The sequence below is a fragment of the Impatiens glandulifera genome, chromosome 2, assembly GCF_907164915.1.
Source record: "Impatiens glandulifera chromosome 2, dImpGla2.1, whole genome shotgun sequence".
Taxonomy (NCBI): domain Eukaryota; kingdom Viridiplantae; phylum Streptophyta; class Magnoliopsida; order Ericales; family Balsaminaceae; genus Impatiens; species Impatiens glandulifera.
The window spans coordinates 3,669,558-3,686,403 of NC_061863.1; the positions used below are offsets into that span (position 1 = coordinate 3,669,558).

Sequence of the window (16,846 nt, forward strand, 5' to 3'; positions counted from 1 at the left end):
TGTCAAAAGTGGGGTTTGAACCCACGCCCACGTTAGTGGACCAGAACTTGAGTCTGGCGCCTTAGACCACTCGGCCATCCTGACATGTTAGTTGTTGAATAGTCGAATGTTTTCTAGTACGGGATCCCAAACAATAGTCGTCTTTCATTCTCATTCAAAACCTTCACGGTGATAGAACCATATATTGTTGTCGTCATTGTTTTTCTATTTGACTCAAGTTTTTTTTTAGTGTTTGTTCTGTTTTTGTGTACTTTTGTTTGACAATAATTTAGGTTTTAATCAAGTTTTATAATTGATTATTTTTCTAACAAAGGATCCCCACAATAGACGTTTTCTACTTCCGCTAAATAAAAACGCAAATCACAATGGTAGAACCATCCATGTACATTTATGCTCTTATTTATAACATTGTTTTATTATTGTGTATGTTTTTGTGTAGATCAATTCATTGTTTTGCTTGGGTTGTGTTTCTCTCACTTAATTTTTTTATTAGTGTTTGTTTTGTTTTTCGTGTATTCATTCAATACGACTAACTCCTTCAAGGAGCACATTTCTTCAGGGGGATCGGAGATCAGAGATTAATGTTGTCTGATAAATCGAAAGCATTCAAGGAGACAAGCTGTCCATAGCAAAAAATTTAACGTCGTTCAAGATTTCGGAGAAATCGAATAAATTTGACATTTGTTTTGGTCAAGTTTTATACATAAAGTTTGTATACATTGATAGAATCTCATGACTTAATGAATAAATTTGATATCTTCATTCTTGTGCATAAAATTTACGTTTTCCCCATTTTTGTTTTCTTATAACTTAACTTCAATGAATAATGTTTAACATTCAATTATGAGGCCACTTAAATGATTATATGTGAAAACTATTAGGGTTAGATTTGAATATGATACCACTTAAGTTTTTAATAAGGATGAAAAAAATTCAAGAAATTGGAGTTGAACCCGCTATATTCTGGTTAATTTTTATATTATTTTTTAATCAAATACTAAAATCTCATAATTCGGTTGGAACGTGATCCATTGAGGCATCCTCACGATATATATGCAAAGATTATGTTATGAAATATTTCCAATGTTGATTGGTTTATGTCGGATATACACCGGGACGGATCTTGTAGGGGCTTGAGTGGACTGAAGCTCATCCCATAATTTTTTTTTAAGTTAAAAACGTAACATTATCCCTAATTTTTAAAAAAAATTCAATAGAATTTACTATTTTGTTTATTTAATTATTAAAAAATAGTAAAACTTAAATTTATGTAACCGTTGTATCCAAAATTTTCTCGTTTTTTATTTTAGCCCACCCTAAATTTTTTTGAAGCCCACCTCATCGCCAAATCCTGGGTCCGTCCTTAGATATACAGTATACTTAGCGGTTTGTTGGGACGTCTAAATCGAGTTGACGACTATGGCCGATTTGGATAAACAATGGGCCTTCAATTTCGTTGTGTTTTTATGGATAATTTGGTTCGTTGAGCTTTTATGGATAATTCGTTGAAGACATAGTACCTTTTTATAGTGTTGTTTTCTTGACTTAGACGAGATTAATTAAGGTTCTTCAATAGATTATGATTACTTTTTGAGTACCTTAGAGTTATTTTATAGAGTTGTTTTACATTTATAACTGTGTATAAAATAATTAATTCAATATCAAATTACTTAATTAACTAATTAATTAATATATTAAAATATTTTGTATGAAATAACTGCCAATAAAAAGTACTTAATTAATTATGAAATTATTTAATTAATATATTTACTTTTTTTATTACAAATTTAAATATATTTCAGTGATTTAATTTAAATAATTCATAAAAATTAATTTATAACCTTCAAAAAAATTATAAAAACTAAGTGAAAAAACCAGACTTGTTTTATTTTTATTGAAATAGATAAGTGTTAAACTTAATCATTAATAATAATAAAAGTTTAAAATACTTAACAAAATATGCAAATAACTAATGAAATTCATAACAAATAATAATTTAAAATTAAATTTAATAATAATAATATATTAAATTTTAAAGGTTACATATTATGACTAAACGTTTATCCTAGTTGTACACCAAAACTGATTTATAGAAATAAGGACTATCAATGTATAATTAATCAACATATTATTATATTATTTAAATAACTTACTTTAATATTAAGTTAAAATAATATTTATTATTTCAAATTTAAGCATTTTTATTTTATTTTTAATAATATGTAAAATTTAAAAATTATCATATTAAGTTGATTGAATAAATAATAGTATTATAATAACTAAAAAAATGTTAGTAATATATAAATCATATCAAATGACTTATTTACATTTATAAAATTTGTGTATGAATTGATTACTAGTTATTTATATTCATATTTATACATATCGTTATATATATATAAAATAATTAGTTAAAAATTAAAGTCTTATTAGCCTATAGTTAAAGAGTTGTACTTGTTTTTTTTTTTTATTTTTTAAGTTTTAATATATACGTATAACATTTTTAATTTTATTTTTAACAGTTTTAAGTTTATGTGCGGGTCAAACCATAATTCGACCCATATATATAGTGGCGGACTCAAATTTTTTTTTTGGGGGGCCAAATACATATTATCGTAGAATTTTTTTGGCGATCAAATAAATTCATTTTCTAATTAAAATTTTACTTGGTAATTACATAAAAATACTAACAAACACAATTACAAAATACTAATAAACACAATTACTAAATTATTTTTGTCCATGAGTCGGTACAAAAGAAGACAAATTTATTCTACGAGATTCCATTTGTTGAAAATATTGCAATATTGGCTCATTTTCAATTGTTGAGAAAATATATTTCTCAACATATACAACTAAACTATCATTCATCCATTCATCTCCCATTCAATTACGCAAATCAGTCTCCATTGCAGAAAAAACTCTTTCAACGGATGTAGTTGCAACTGGTAAAACTAAAGCCAACTCTATTAATCGATAAACCAATGGAAAAACTATATGTTTTTTCTGTTGCAACCAATTTCTGAACAAAAATTCCCAAGTATTCAATTGAAGAAAATTGAGAATCATCCCGCAAATTAAATAAGTAAGCCTGAAGTTGTTGTTCCAAAAATAAATAATCACTGCCTGTGAAATCTTCGGAATAAAGTTTGGCAAAACAAATTAGTTTACGAATATCAAATTTGGAGAATGAATTTCTAGGATGAAGACATGATATGCAACCAAGTAATTCTGTATTAACTTCTGAAAAACGATTATTCATTTCTTGCATAATCAAGTCAACAACCTAGCATTAAATAATAAATAATAACTATTAATAGATAATAGATAATAAATAATAAATAATAACTATTAATAGATAATAAATAATATTTATTATACCTGCAAAAGATTTCCATACGATAATGATGAAGATTAGTAATGAGTTCCCCTTTTTCTCTTCGCATACTATTGCTATCAATTATCATATGCTCATTCATATCAAGTATTGAGATCGAGTGTAATTGACAAAAACTGTTAACTTGGTCCAAAATATCATGCCATCCATCTTCTCTAAATTTTTGTAATTGATTTTCCGAACTCGCAATCAATGACATGGCTTGAACTATATTTTAATCTCCTCTTTGTAGGCAAAGTGATAACTCACTTGTAATTCCCAATAATTTTTTCATCAAATGCAACACAAAAACAAATTTATAAAAAACTAACTATATAAAAAAAAAATGAAAATCTAATTTAATAGATTTCAGCATAGTTTTATGAGAATATAAAAAAAAATAAAAGATATAAATAAGAACAAAAATACAAAAACGTGATAAACATATATTATCAAGTGAAAAGACACTCGAGATTACGATTATAGAATATTAATGCCTATAAAAATAATATATCAAATTATTTATTTAAATACCGAACAAAAACAAATTTAACTATTTTAATTTGTTTATTAGTATTAATTTATATTTTCTTATAAATTTTTGAAATAGTTCTTTGTAGACAAAGTGATAACTCACTTGTAATTCCCAATATTTTTTTCATCAAATGCAACACAAAAACAAATTCATAAAAAACTAACTATATAAAAAAAGAGAAATGATATTCTCAACGAAATTCCCACGAAAGCTAAGCCACGAATCCTATGTGGCCTGCCACGTGGGTAGAAGAGAGAGTAAAAAAATAATTAAATTGAAAATTTCCATTTCCCTCCAAAACCAAAACTCTATTCTTTCTCTCTCTTTTGTTTCATTCGCTCTCTTTCTCTTTTGTTTCATTTTTCTTAAACCCACCGGCGATTCTCTTCTTTTATTTTCATCGACTTCTTTTCCGATCAATCGAAATGGTAAGACTTTTTTCGTTTATGAAACGTTTCATTTTTCTCCAAAACCAAAACCCTCACGACATCTCTCTCTTTATCTTTCGTTTTATTTTTCCAAAACCCAACACACTATCGCTCTTACTGAAACGTTTCATCGACTTCTTCTCTTTCGATCGATCGAAATGGTAAGTCTTTTTTCTTTCCTTCGTTTATCTTCCGTTCGAAATGATTGTCATATCAATATTTATGTTTAACGTTTATGCTTTAGCTGCTGAATCAATTTAGATTAGGGTTGTAAAAGATTTGGATATCAATATTCTATTTTAGCTACTGAATCGATTTGGATTAGGGTTGTAAAAAAGAGTCCCGGAACTACTATTTTTGGTCCCCGAAACCAGCATTTCTGGTCCCGAAACTACTATTTTTAATCCTGAAACCAGCATTTCGGGGTGATTTCTAGTTCCAAATTTTATGGGGTGATTTCGGGCCCCGAAATGGTTTCTATAAGAACTTTTATGACTGTTTCATTTCTTTGTAGTTAACTGTCATTTCCCCGGCGTAAACAGTGAAGAACAACAATGATCTATTGGAAAGTTCTGAAAAATATATTACATTTGAGTTGTGTTGTTGATTTATTGTAAAGAACAAGCGCATATATATATATATATATATATAATTTTTGCTCAAAGAATTTCAGTAAACTTAATTGTCTATTCATTGCTTTTTTTTTCTACACAAAATCTATAATACAAATGAATTAATAATGAATCATATGGATAAAAATGTCGTTGCTCGTTATAGAGATCATAAGAAGTCCATTAATGGAGAGTAAAGAAAAAAACAATCTTTATGAAAAAGAATGTGATATGAAGAAGCGTCAACGCGTACTCCCCTGAAAACACGTTAATTTAGCTTCAATACACATTAATTGAAAACTCATCAGTTTTTTTTATAAAGACTTGTTTGCTGTAGGATTATTTAGAATTGTTTAAAAAAAATATATTTGTTTGATTTATGCTATGTAGAAACACATTTTTTAATATTTTTTAATCTGAAACATTATAATGAATACTAGAAAATCAAAAATAATTGAAACAATGTTGTTATACTAGAACATTTAAAATACAATCTATTTACAATGTTACAATTTATCCTTTATAGCATATTTAAAATACAATCTATTATACATTTCGAGAGATCTCAAATAATCTCATTTCTTCATTAACTTAATCAATAAGAAGATCTAGATTTTCATACATGACCTACAAATCAAATTAACATTACAATAAGATTATTGGTTTTAAAAAGAAATAAAATAGCCATAAAAGATCGTATAGAAACCATTTCGAGGTCTGAAATAACTATTTTGGGGTCCGAAATAACCATTTTGGGCTCAAAATCACCACAAAATGGTAATTTCAGAACAAAAAATGACCCTAAAATGCCGGTTTTGGGACCAGAAATGCCTGTTTCGGGACCAGAAATGGCTATTTCAGGACCAGAAATGCTAGTTTCGGGACAAGAAATGCTGATTTCAGGACTAGAAAAGCTAATTTCGGGACTAAAAATGCATGTTTCTGGACCATAAATGCATGTTTCGGGACCATAAATGCCTATTTCGGGACCAAAAATGCCTGTTTCGGGACCAGAAATGCCTGTTTCGGGACCAGAAATGCCTGTTTCGGAACTAGAAAAGCTGGTTTCATGACCAAAATGACTATTTTTTACAACACAATTGAAATTGTTTCTGCAACTAAACCCAAAATACAGTTAAACCATAATCGCTAAATTCTAAACCATAAACCAATCATCTAAACCCTAATCATCTTAACCCTAATCCCATGCACTAAACCATCAATGCTAAATAGATTCAATTATAAAAAGATGAATACATGGTGTTTTACCTTGGAGTTGATGTTGTTTTGCCAGATGATGAACCTGCACCTGCACCAGCCTGAAGACAAGAAGAAGTATGAAACATAAGATAAACGGAAGATAACGAACAATAGATAAACAGAAGAAGACTTACCATTTTGATCGATCGAAAGTGAAGTCGATAAAAATTAAAGAAGAGAATCGCTGGTGGGTTTAGGGGAAATGAAACGAAAGAGAAAAAGAGAGAAAGAGAGTTTTGGTTTTGGGGGAAATGAAACGTTTCAATTTATTTTATTTTTTGTCTCTCTCCTACCCACGTGGCAAAGCCACGTAGGATTCGTGGTTTTGCTTTCGCTAATATTTCGTTGAGTTTATCATTCCTCATAAAAAAATATGAAAATTTAATTTAAGATTTCAGCCTAGTTTTATGAGAATATAAAAAAACAAAAGATATAAATAAGAACAAAATACAAAAACGTGATAAACATATATTATCAAGTGAATAAACACTCGAGATTACGATTATAGAATATATGCTTATAAAAATAATATATCAAATTCTTTATTTAAATACCGAACAAAACCAATTTAACTATTTTAATTTGTTTATTAATATTAATTAATATTTTCTTATAAATTTTTGAAATAGTTTAAAATTAAGAAATATAAAACACTATTATTATTTTAATTTTTATATTTTATCCTTAATTTGTATTATTAATTATATTGTAATGTATAATTATTATATAAATATAATTTTAAAATAAATAATATTATTATATGATTTACATTATTTTATATATAATTTTTTATACTTTATTTATATATTAATTAAAATTTATGTATTATTATAAATATTTGTATATTACAAAATATTGTTAATATAAAATAAAATATTAATAATAATTATTTTAATAAAATTATATTTAAAATAATATAATTATGAATTAATTTATAGATAAATTATATTTTAAAATATAATAAATAAATTAAAGGTGAGACCAAGGTTTGATCACCTTTTCAGTTTAGACCTACCAGGTTTGTTTGTAAATAAATAAAGTAGATTGCAAAAAAGAAAATATGAGTTTCTAAACATAAGATTTTTATATGAGAAGAGAGTGGGTTGCCCGGGATTCGAACGTTTAGTTACAAAACCAACTGGACTAAGAGTTATTTGTCAAATATATATATATATAAAAACAAATAATTTTAAGGTTGGGGAGACCCGACCCCCTTGTAGGTCCGCCACTATATATATAAAAATTAACCAAAATTTTCGATCCGATAATTTAAACATTTTAAAATTAAACATCATTTATATATATATATATATATATATATATATATATATATATATATATATATATATTTAGTAATCTGATGAAGTGAAATTTAAATTGATTAAAAAAATTAATTTCAATCATATCCTAAATTAATAACTAATCAAATACTTTGACAATTAATACAGCCTCATCTCTTAATTTAATCTAACAAAAATCTAGTATTTAGAGTCACATTCCTTCTTCCCCTTTTAAACCTGTCACTTGAGAAAGAAATATGATGAATTGGAACCCATTATTACTACTGTTTTCCATAATTCTGATAATAAATCAAAAGAATCAGATTAGGGCAGAAATTAAAGAGACTAATTCTAATCAATTCATTAGAACAAAAGGAGTACAATTTAATGGAAAACCATTTTATGCAAATGGGTTCAATGCCTATTGGTTAATGTACACCGGCACCGACCCATCTGAAAGATATAAAGTCACCGCCGCCTATGCCGACGCCGGAAAACATGGCCTCTCCATTGTCAGAACTTGGGCTTTCAACGACGGCGCCGGTTACAGAACCCTTCAGAAATCTCCCGGTATTTATGATGAATCCGTTTTTCAGGTAATCATAACTATTATAATGGAGAACTAGCCGCTCTCAATCAAAGCGCTCCGAGTGGAATCGAACACATTTATAATAATTGATAATGATTCTTTTTTGTAAGGGGTTGGATTTTGCTGTATCTGAAGCTAGAAAGTATGGGATGAAGGTTATACTGTGTTTTGGTAACAATTTTAAAGATTTTGGAGGAAAAAAACAATATGTTGAATGGGGCAGGAGTAAAGGGCAGAAGATTGAATCTGAAGAAGGTTTCTATACCAATGTTGTTGTAAAGGAGATGTATAAGAATCATGTCAAGGTGAATTAATCATTATTCTTTTCTTAATATTCGATTCTCACTAAGAAGTTGTGTTACTCACCTCGGTATTAAGCCCGAGTCACACAAAATAATGAAGTTACAGGATAAATTCACAATAATCTTGACCAAGAGATTAAAGACACGATGAGTTTCAATTTGTATTAAATAAGTTGTATTGTTTTTGTGCAGAAAGTGATGAATAGAAAAAATACGATCACTGGAGTTATTTACAAAAATGATCTTACCATAATGGCGTGGGAACTTATTAATGAACCTAGATTTTATTCTGATAAAACTGGAGCTACTATTCAGGTTAATCACTTTTTAAGAAACTATATTTTTAGTTTGTAAAATTTTTGAACAACCAAATTAATAAATATTTTATACAGTCATGGATTAAAGAAATGGCTGCATATGTGAAATCCATGGACAACAACCATATGGTAGCTGCTGGAATGGAAGGTTTCTATGGATCCTCACATGCTGGAAGGCAACAAAATAACCCTAATTACTTATGTCTTCATATTTAAGAATCGAACATGAAGGATACAATTTTATTTTTTCAATGAATAGTTTAGAAATCGAGTCCATAGTGACTTTTTCATTGCATTATGTTTATTTCTTCTATTATAAGATCCAAAAGTTTGTTTTAAAATACCTTACTCTATTTTGATTTTTATTCTTCGTCGTTACTCATAAAATACCTATATTAAAATAATTGATTTTTTTTATAACAGATAATAAATAACAATTTAACAAAAATGTTATGAGTTATATAATTATTTTTATATAACATAATTCTAAATTCTAATTTCTAAAATCTAATAACTATCATATTAATTACTAAATTTATTAGCCTAATAAGTTAACATAATTGTTTTGTTTTTTTTTTTTACAAAAGTGAGGTAACATACTCAATTTGTAAATGACAACAATGAGAAATTAGTCATGTTATGACATTATTTATATTTAACATAAATACATAATTCCTAAATCCTAATTTCCAAACTCAAAATTTAACATAAATATAAACTAACATTATTTACCAAGTTTACTACTCTAACATGCTAACATAATTGATTTTGTAAAACTAAACATAGTTTCTTTATTATTTTAAGAATTAGATATTATCTACAATTGAGATAATTATCAAATACAAATATTTCACATTAAGTATTTTAAAAATAAATTCCCAATTTTCTTATATTGATGCTAAGTAGTTACAAAACTACCATATTATTATACTAACATTAATTATTAACAATAACATATTAACTACTATTTTACTAACATAGTAATATTTAACCTAAATACTTAATTTTCAAAAAATCAAAATCATATAACTATAATAAAAGATTAAAGTATATTTTAAATTAGAAAATTCTTTAATAAAATTGAAAACTAATTCAGAAATTAAAAATAAAATTAATAAAATTAAAATATACTCTATTCAATTTATAAGTAAATATAAGGAATTTATAGAATTTATAAGATGTCTATTAAATTAGGAAATTATGAAAAATAATATAAAAGAAAAAGATTTATGCTGATGCGTGCAAATATATAAATTAGATAGTATTAAAATTATAGAGAGAGAAAAGATAAATGTAAAAGAAAAAGAAAAGATAAAAAAAAAACTCGTTACAGGCTAAGGAAATGTATAAAACAGTTACAGTCTAATTTTTTTTAGAATCATTGGCTGCCCAGGGGACGGGTCTGCCCTAGCCCATCGGCTTGCTGAGCTTATCCCTAGGCCGGCCCTGGTGTGTAGTGTGGATTAACATGTAGTGTGATCTTTAAATTGTCTAATACCAACTGATCCTTCTTTATTCTTTATAGAGATCAATCTAAATAACTTTATAATCTTAATTTTTTAAAAACTAAATCTTTAATTTCTTTAAAAACTGATTCTTTAATGTGCACATAAATTCCAAATTATATCTATACAAGCATCACAATACAAACTCTCACTAAAACTATATATCATCTAAATATGTAATATCCATATGAACAATATGTTCATGAAAGACCTCGGATAGCAAATATTTAGAGAACTGATCCGTAATTTTAGAGTTTGTCCAAATATGCTCAACAGATAAGTAACATTCTGAATCTTTATTTTTCAAATAGTTTGACTTAGTCGAACTCATATTACTCTTAAATTAAAAGAACTGTCAATTATTGTCACGTAATATCTTTAGTGGTCTTTCTATATCATTCATAATTTGCAATCCCGTGATAAAACTTTGCAGTCAGATTTTTTAATTGGATGCCACAAAACACCTATTAAATTATGCCATCATGTCGAAATAATTTTAGTGCATGCTTAACACTCTTACAAGAATTAATTCTTTAAACTAATAATTAAACTAAAAGTATGTGGCACGAATTTCCGACTGTTTTGGTATCCAACAAAATTCGAATCAAAATACCAAATGATCTCTATCCGATTCGATTTCACTATATGAGTAAGTAATGTTTTGTTATTAAAATATCACATTAGTTGTTTGGTTGCTTTCTTAATGATCCAAACCAGGATTTTTCAAGTATTTGTCCAACATCATAAATGTACTTAATTTCTTGATTCATATAATCTAGAACATACATTAGACTCTTGTTTAAGGAGTTTTATGTATATATTTATTTTCAAGGCTAATCTTGAAGTACTTATGAGACTAAATTTGTCTCTAGATCTTTCAAAATATCCAATAATTAACATCTAGAAATTCTTTAGTCTAGTTTATTTTCTTTAGACTTATAAGGCCTGACCTTAACTGGACAACCCTAAAAGAATTCACTAGTTGTTTTAGTTGAATCTTTATTCCATATATAAGTTGTAATTCTTAACTCTTCCTTCAAATGAATCAATTACATGAAGATATTCCATAAATGTTTGTTACCAAATAAAAGTATCTAAAGTAGTTCTTTATTTCTTCATCTTTAATATGAATTGTCAATGCCCACACCGATGTTTCTTTCACCATCAATTGACTTTTAACAACTAACTCAACCGTACATCAACACATTTACTTTAGATAGTAATAATGAAGTTTACCATCAAATGTGTATGAATACTAAAGTTAAATTACTTTTAGAACAAACAAACAAAAACTAAAAAAAAAACTATAATATGTATTCTTTTATGCACCACTTTTTTAGTAATTTCTTTTAGGTGCAACATCTGCAATTCTTACAATTTCGTTTCTTTATTATCTTTTAAGTTATTTTCTAATTTAAAATTATTTATGTTAATTTTGTTTCAATCTTTTATTTTCTTACACACAATATGATGTGAGTTCATATAGAGACTAAGTTTCATTTTAAGAAACTGCAATTCACATCAATTAACTTAAGTGTAAATAATAAAATCCAAATTAAATGCATGAGAAACTTTAATGCATTTAATTTTGAAACAAAATAAAACATATGGTGTATTTCTTATGAAATCTTTATTCTAATAATAACCTTAGCAATTTTAACCCTTTTAGATATAATTCTTAAAAAAAAATAACAAATTCTAGATACGCCTTAAAAAAAAACTTCATCATATAAAATGAACTTAAGATGTTGATAAGAAAAAAATCTGTATAAGCAGAAGTGTTAACTTAATTAGATAACAAAACAAATGAACAACCAACCATACTCACAAAATTTTAATAATCACATAAATTCAAAATAATGGTACATCTCATCATAAGGTACCAAACGCAACATTAATATTTAGTCTTTGGACATTAAATATCAACTTACAAATGGTACTCTTTTGTAGTAATCAAATATTAATAATAAGTCCTGTCAAACAATTGGTTATCTTTGGATAGTCCAATTATTCACATGGCACACTAAATAATTGTTACATATTTATTACCACATGTGCATAATGTTATTCTGACCAATTATTTATCTTCCTTTGGGCCGATTAAATAACCGCATGAATTACATACACACTACCTTCTTAATTTATAAAACATATTAACCTACACAAGAGAGCCTACTTTGATAGGATGTTGTTTCAATTAATTGATTTAATAAATTAATAACTTATGTACATACTTTAAGTGTGTAACTCAACCAATTATTAAACTTTCTTTTGTTCGATTAATAAGCGCATAGTTACAAACACAACCGTCTTAATCTTATAAAACAAATATGTTTTAAAAATTAATAATTTGTATTTAAATTTGTAATCCGACCAATTATTAATCTTCCTTTGGGCCGATTAACAACCACATATTTATAAATTTAAGTGGGCCTAAAAGTGTACCAAATTTTGAATATGTTATTAATACTAAAAATTCGAATATTGTTTTATGTATCAAAATCGCATAAATTCCATATGCGTGTAACACAAAACAAATAATTGTGATTTTACTCATCAACCAAATACTTTCGAAATATACCGAATATGTAATATAACATGATTGATTATTCATACAAATATAATAATAAAAATATAATGAAATAATCAATTACATATAGATAATAATTACGCTAAAATTCTAAATTTATCAATTATTAGGTTAATTAATTTTCTTAATTCTTAATAAATAACTTAATACTTGTAAATAAGTTATTGATAATTTTTATTTATTAAACTAATATTAATAATAAAATAATAATATTACTTTATTTTCTTTCTCTCTTTATTCTTGACTTTTTTTTCTTAATTTCCGAATATATTCATATAAACCTTAGTACATTAATTAAGTCATAAATAAATATTTGTATTTATCTATTTTTTTTTAAATTAATTCATTAAATATATTCTAATATTTAATTTTTAATATGCTAATCAATACTTATAAAATATTATAAATAAGTTAAGTAAATATAAAAATATATTTTTCTTTACTTAATTCTCAAATCATAACCTATATATATATATATATATATATATATTAAAATTCTAGAATTTCATACTATATTTTACTTTATTCTTAATTGTATATAAATGTATTAATACATTAACAATTATTTCCGGAATAAATATCACTTCAATCTTTAACTAATTAAAATAATAATATTATTATTATAATTCCTTAAATTCCTTAAATTAATTATAATAATTAACTATTATTCTAAATAAAATTGAATTCCTTAATTCCTTACATAATTATATAATTAGAATAATAATAAATTATTATTCTAAAATTCAAATTTCCTTAATTAATTTAATCCATATCCATGTTAATGTTATTGAGTAATATAAAAAAAAAGTATACATTTATATCACCTATAATTAATTAGGTAAGTATATCCTTAGTATTTGACTCTTCTATGCACATAATTATATATATATATATATATATATATATATAACTAAAATCTTTGAATTGTAAAATATATACATTAATTATATATATATATAATGTGTTCATGTATATCTTTAACTTGCTTCTAAACTCGCTTTAACAAATATTCTTTAACAAATTCTTTTCAATATTTGATATCTTTCTTTATAACATATGCATCGATTCTTTATTTTAACTTCTTTATCTTTCTAATTAATTAGATATTCATTTATTATATATAATTAGAGAATGTGAACCATTCTTTAATCATAATTCTTTAAACAAAATATGTTCATTAAAATGAATATCTAAAATTATTTAGATACTTGATGTCTTTTCTTTATTTTAATTTAATCCAAAAATTTAGATCAATATATACATCAAATAATCAAATATTGTTATTACTATTTATTAATTCATTCTATCATTAACTGTTCTAGCTAAATTAGATCAAGAATATATATATATATATATATATAAATATATATATATATATATATATAAATAAATAAATATATATATATATATAAATATATATATATATATATATATATATAAATGTCTGCTCATATTCTAAAAAAATTCTTATAAACTTAAATCTCAATAGATCGACATAGAGAAGCTTTGATACCACTTGTTAGAATCTTTAATCTAAATCTTTATTCTTTAGTTCTATATTCTTTAGTACTCTATGTCGATAAATTGAGATAAACTGTAATTGCGGAAACGTACTTGAATCTGGATTGAAGAACGGTTCATTAAGTCATTCTTCATTATTCTCTTCTTCTTGATCTTTTATTGATCTCCGATCTTCTTGTTCTGGATCTGAATCGGAATGTGGATCTTCTTGTTCTGGATCTGGACCTGGATCAGAATGACTGATTTGGGTGGGGTTTAAGTCTTTCAACCCTATATTGATAGCCCTCATGAGTATTCTTGAGAGATGAACATAAACATTTTTGTTGATGAGAGAAACAAAATAGGTAGGTTATCTATATGGGTTGGGGACCTAGCCCTAATATACTCATTTATTATTCGGTCTATCAACGAAATAATAAATGGTATTTTTGCTTCTACACAAATATGTCCCCATATTTATTATAGATGTCTAAATAAGCCCATAACTTTTATACTTTAATAGATCACTTTAATTGAGTTTTAATATTTATTATGATAACAACTAATATACAATTATTAAATAATATATGTACCCAAATATTGGAAATAATTCCAACACTTCAAACTTAAGGATTCTTGATTTTCTTTTCCAATAATTCCATTTTCAAATAACTCACTTTTCAAATAATCCGATTTTCTCATTTTAGAAGACCAGTCTACTCTTTTCCACTTCTTCTTGACACGTGCTTGATCCCTCTTTGCCCTAGATTGACTCGTCGGTTGGCTGGTTGACTCGGGTTGACCCGTTCTCTTGTTTTCCCTCTTTTCGAGTAATTTCTGCACAAATTTGCAAATAGTAATATTACACTCAAAATTCAAGATTTTTCAAAATGTACAACATGAACGTGTCACGAGTTGGAAAAACAGAGTCGTTATAAAATTCGACATTTGGATCGTTATCTTTTAAGCTTTTTTGGGTCGGTTTTCCACGAGGTGTTTCTATTTTTATTTTCCCGGTTCAATAAAGAAATATGAGTATTATTTCGGGTCGGGTTTTTTTATTAAGTATCTAGGGTGTAAAAATGTGGTGTCTACAATATATATATATATATATATATATATATATATATATATATATATATATATATATATATATATATATATATATATATATATATATATATATATATATATATATATAATGATGCTTAATTTTCAAAATGTTCGGATCGAGAGTTGTGGTTTATTTGAATATATATATATGAGAGTAAATGAATACTTTGATCGGATTATGGCTTGACCCGCCTATAAACTTAAAACGGTTAAAAATAAAATAAAAAACTTTATTCGAATTTTTTTTTCCACGATTTTTATATCATTAATCGTGCAAACGCCCGGGCTACATACTGGTTAAAATAAAATAAAATGATACTTGTATTATAATTCTAAAGTAATATTTCATAATTAGTAATATTATATGTCTAACTAGCTTAGAGTGCTTAGTAATTAGAGAAGATCCATACTTAATCTTCCACGTGTGTCACACATATAAGGCATCAACTTTTCAATGTCAAATTAGCCTATCATGTTTTTATTTCGAAATGAATTTAAAATTAAAGTTATAAACAGTAAATTTTTTTAGAGCAAATCCTCAAATTTTCAAAATCTCTAATCATTAGTTGATGGTTAAAGAGTATGAATTATACCAAAATTAATCCAATTCTACGATGGTAGAAGATGCTCTTATTTATATGGTTGTTTTTATTATTGTTTTACTTGTTGTATATCTTTGACTAAAGTTTTTTATTTTGTTTGAGTAGAACTTAAATTAAAAAATGTTAAAAGTTAAAAATAATAATTGTTAGAAATTTGTTTAGTGTGATTAAAACTTAAATTAAAAAGAAATATTAAATTGTCAAAAGTGGGGTTTGAACCCAAACCACATTAGTGGACTAGACCTTAAGTCTAACACATTAGACCACTCGGCCATCCTAACATTTATATATTATATAGCTTGGCATCATAGCGATAGAATCATTCATTGATGTGTCATTGTTTAGGTATTTGACTTGAGCTTTATTAGTATTTGTTTTATTTTCTAGTCTATCATTTCAATCAAAACTCAAACTAAGATAGTAGAACCATCCATGTACATTTATGCTCTTGTTTGTTTATAATGTTGATTTTTTAACCATTCCATTGTTTTACTTTGGGTGTATCTTTGGATTAAAATTTGTTTGTTTTGTTTTTTTTAATATTTCATTTCAATCAAAACTCAAACTACGATAGTAGAACCATCCAGGTACATTACTCTAGCTTGTTTATATTGCGGCTTAAAAATTTGTTAGTGTTTTTAATTTTTATTTAATTTTTTATATTTTTAGTATTTTGTTTGATTGGAACTTACTTAAAAAAACAAAAGTTAAAAATTGTTTTATTTTTTTAAAAGTGTGTTTGAATCCACGCCCACGCCCACACCCACGCCCACACCCACACCCACACCCACACCCACACCCACACCCACACCCACACCCACACCCACACCCACACCCA

General features: G+C 25.9%; 1 protein-coding gene and 1 non-coding gene across 2 annotated transcripts; one reads left to right on the forward strand and one right to left on the reverse strand.

The window, feature by feature from the left end:
• Positions 1 to 84, reverse strand: TRNAL-CAA. Its single transcript has one exon. It is a non-coding gene; the product is annotated as a tRNA-Leu (tRNA).
• Positions 85 to 7,750: 7,666 nt separating this feature from the next.
• Positions 7,751 to 8,914, forward strand: LOC124924158 (mannan endo-1,4-beta-mannosidase 7-like). Its single transcript, XM_047464234.1, has 4 exons — positions 7,751 to 8,086; positions 8,190 to 8,384; positions 8,574 to 8,696; positions 8,774 to 8,914. The coding sequence occupies exons 1-4, from the start codon at positions 7,751 to 7,753 to the stop codon at positions 8,912 to 8,914; spliced, it is 795 nt and encodes a 264-aa protein (XP_047320190.1).
• The last annotated feature ends 7,932 nt before the right edge of the window (positions 8,915 to 16,846 follow it).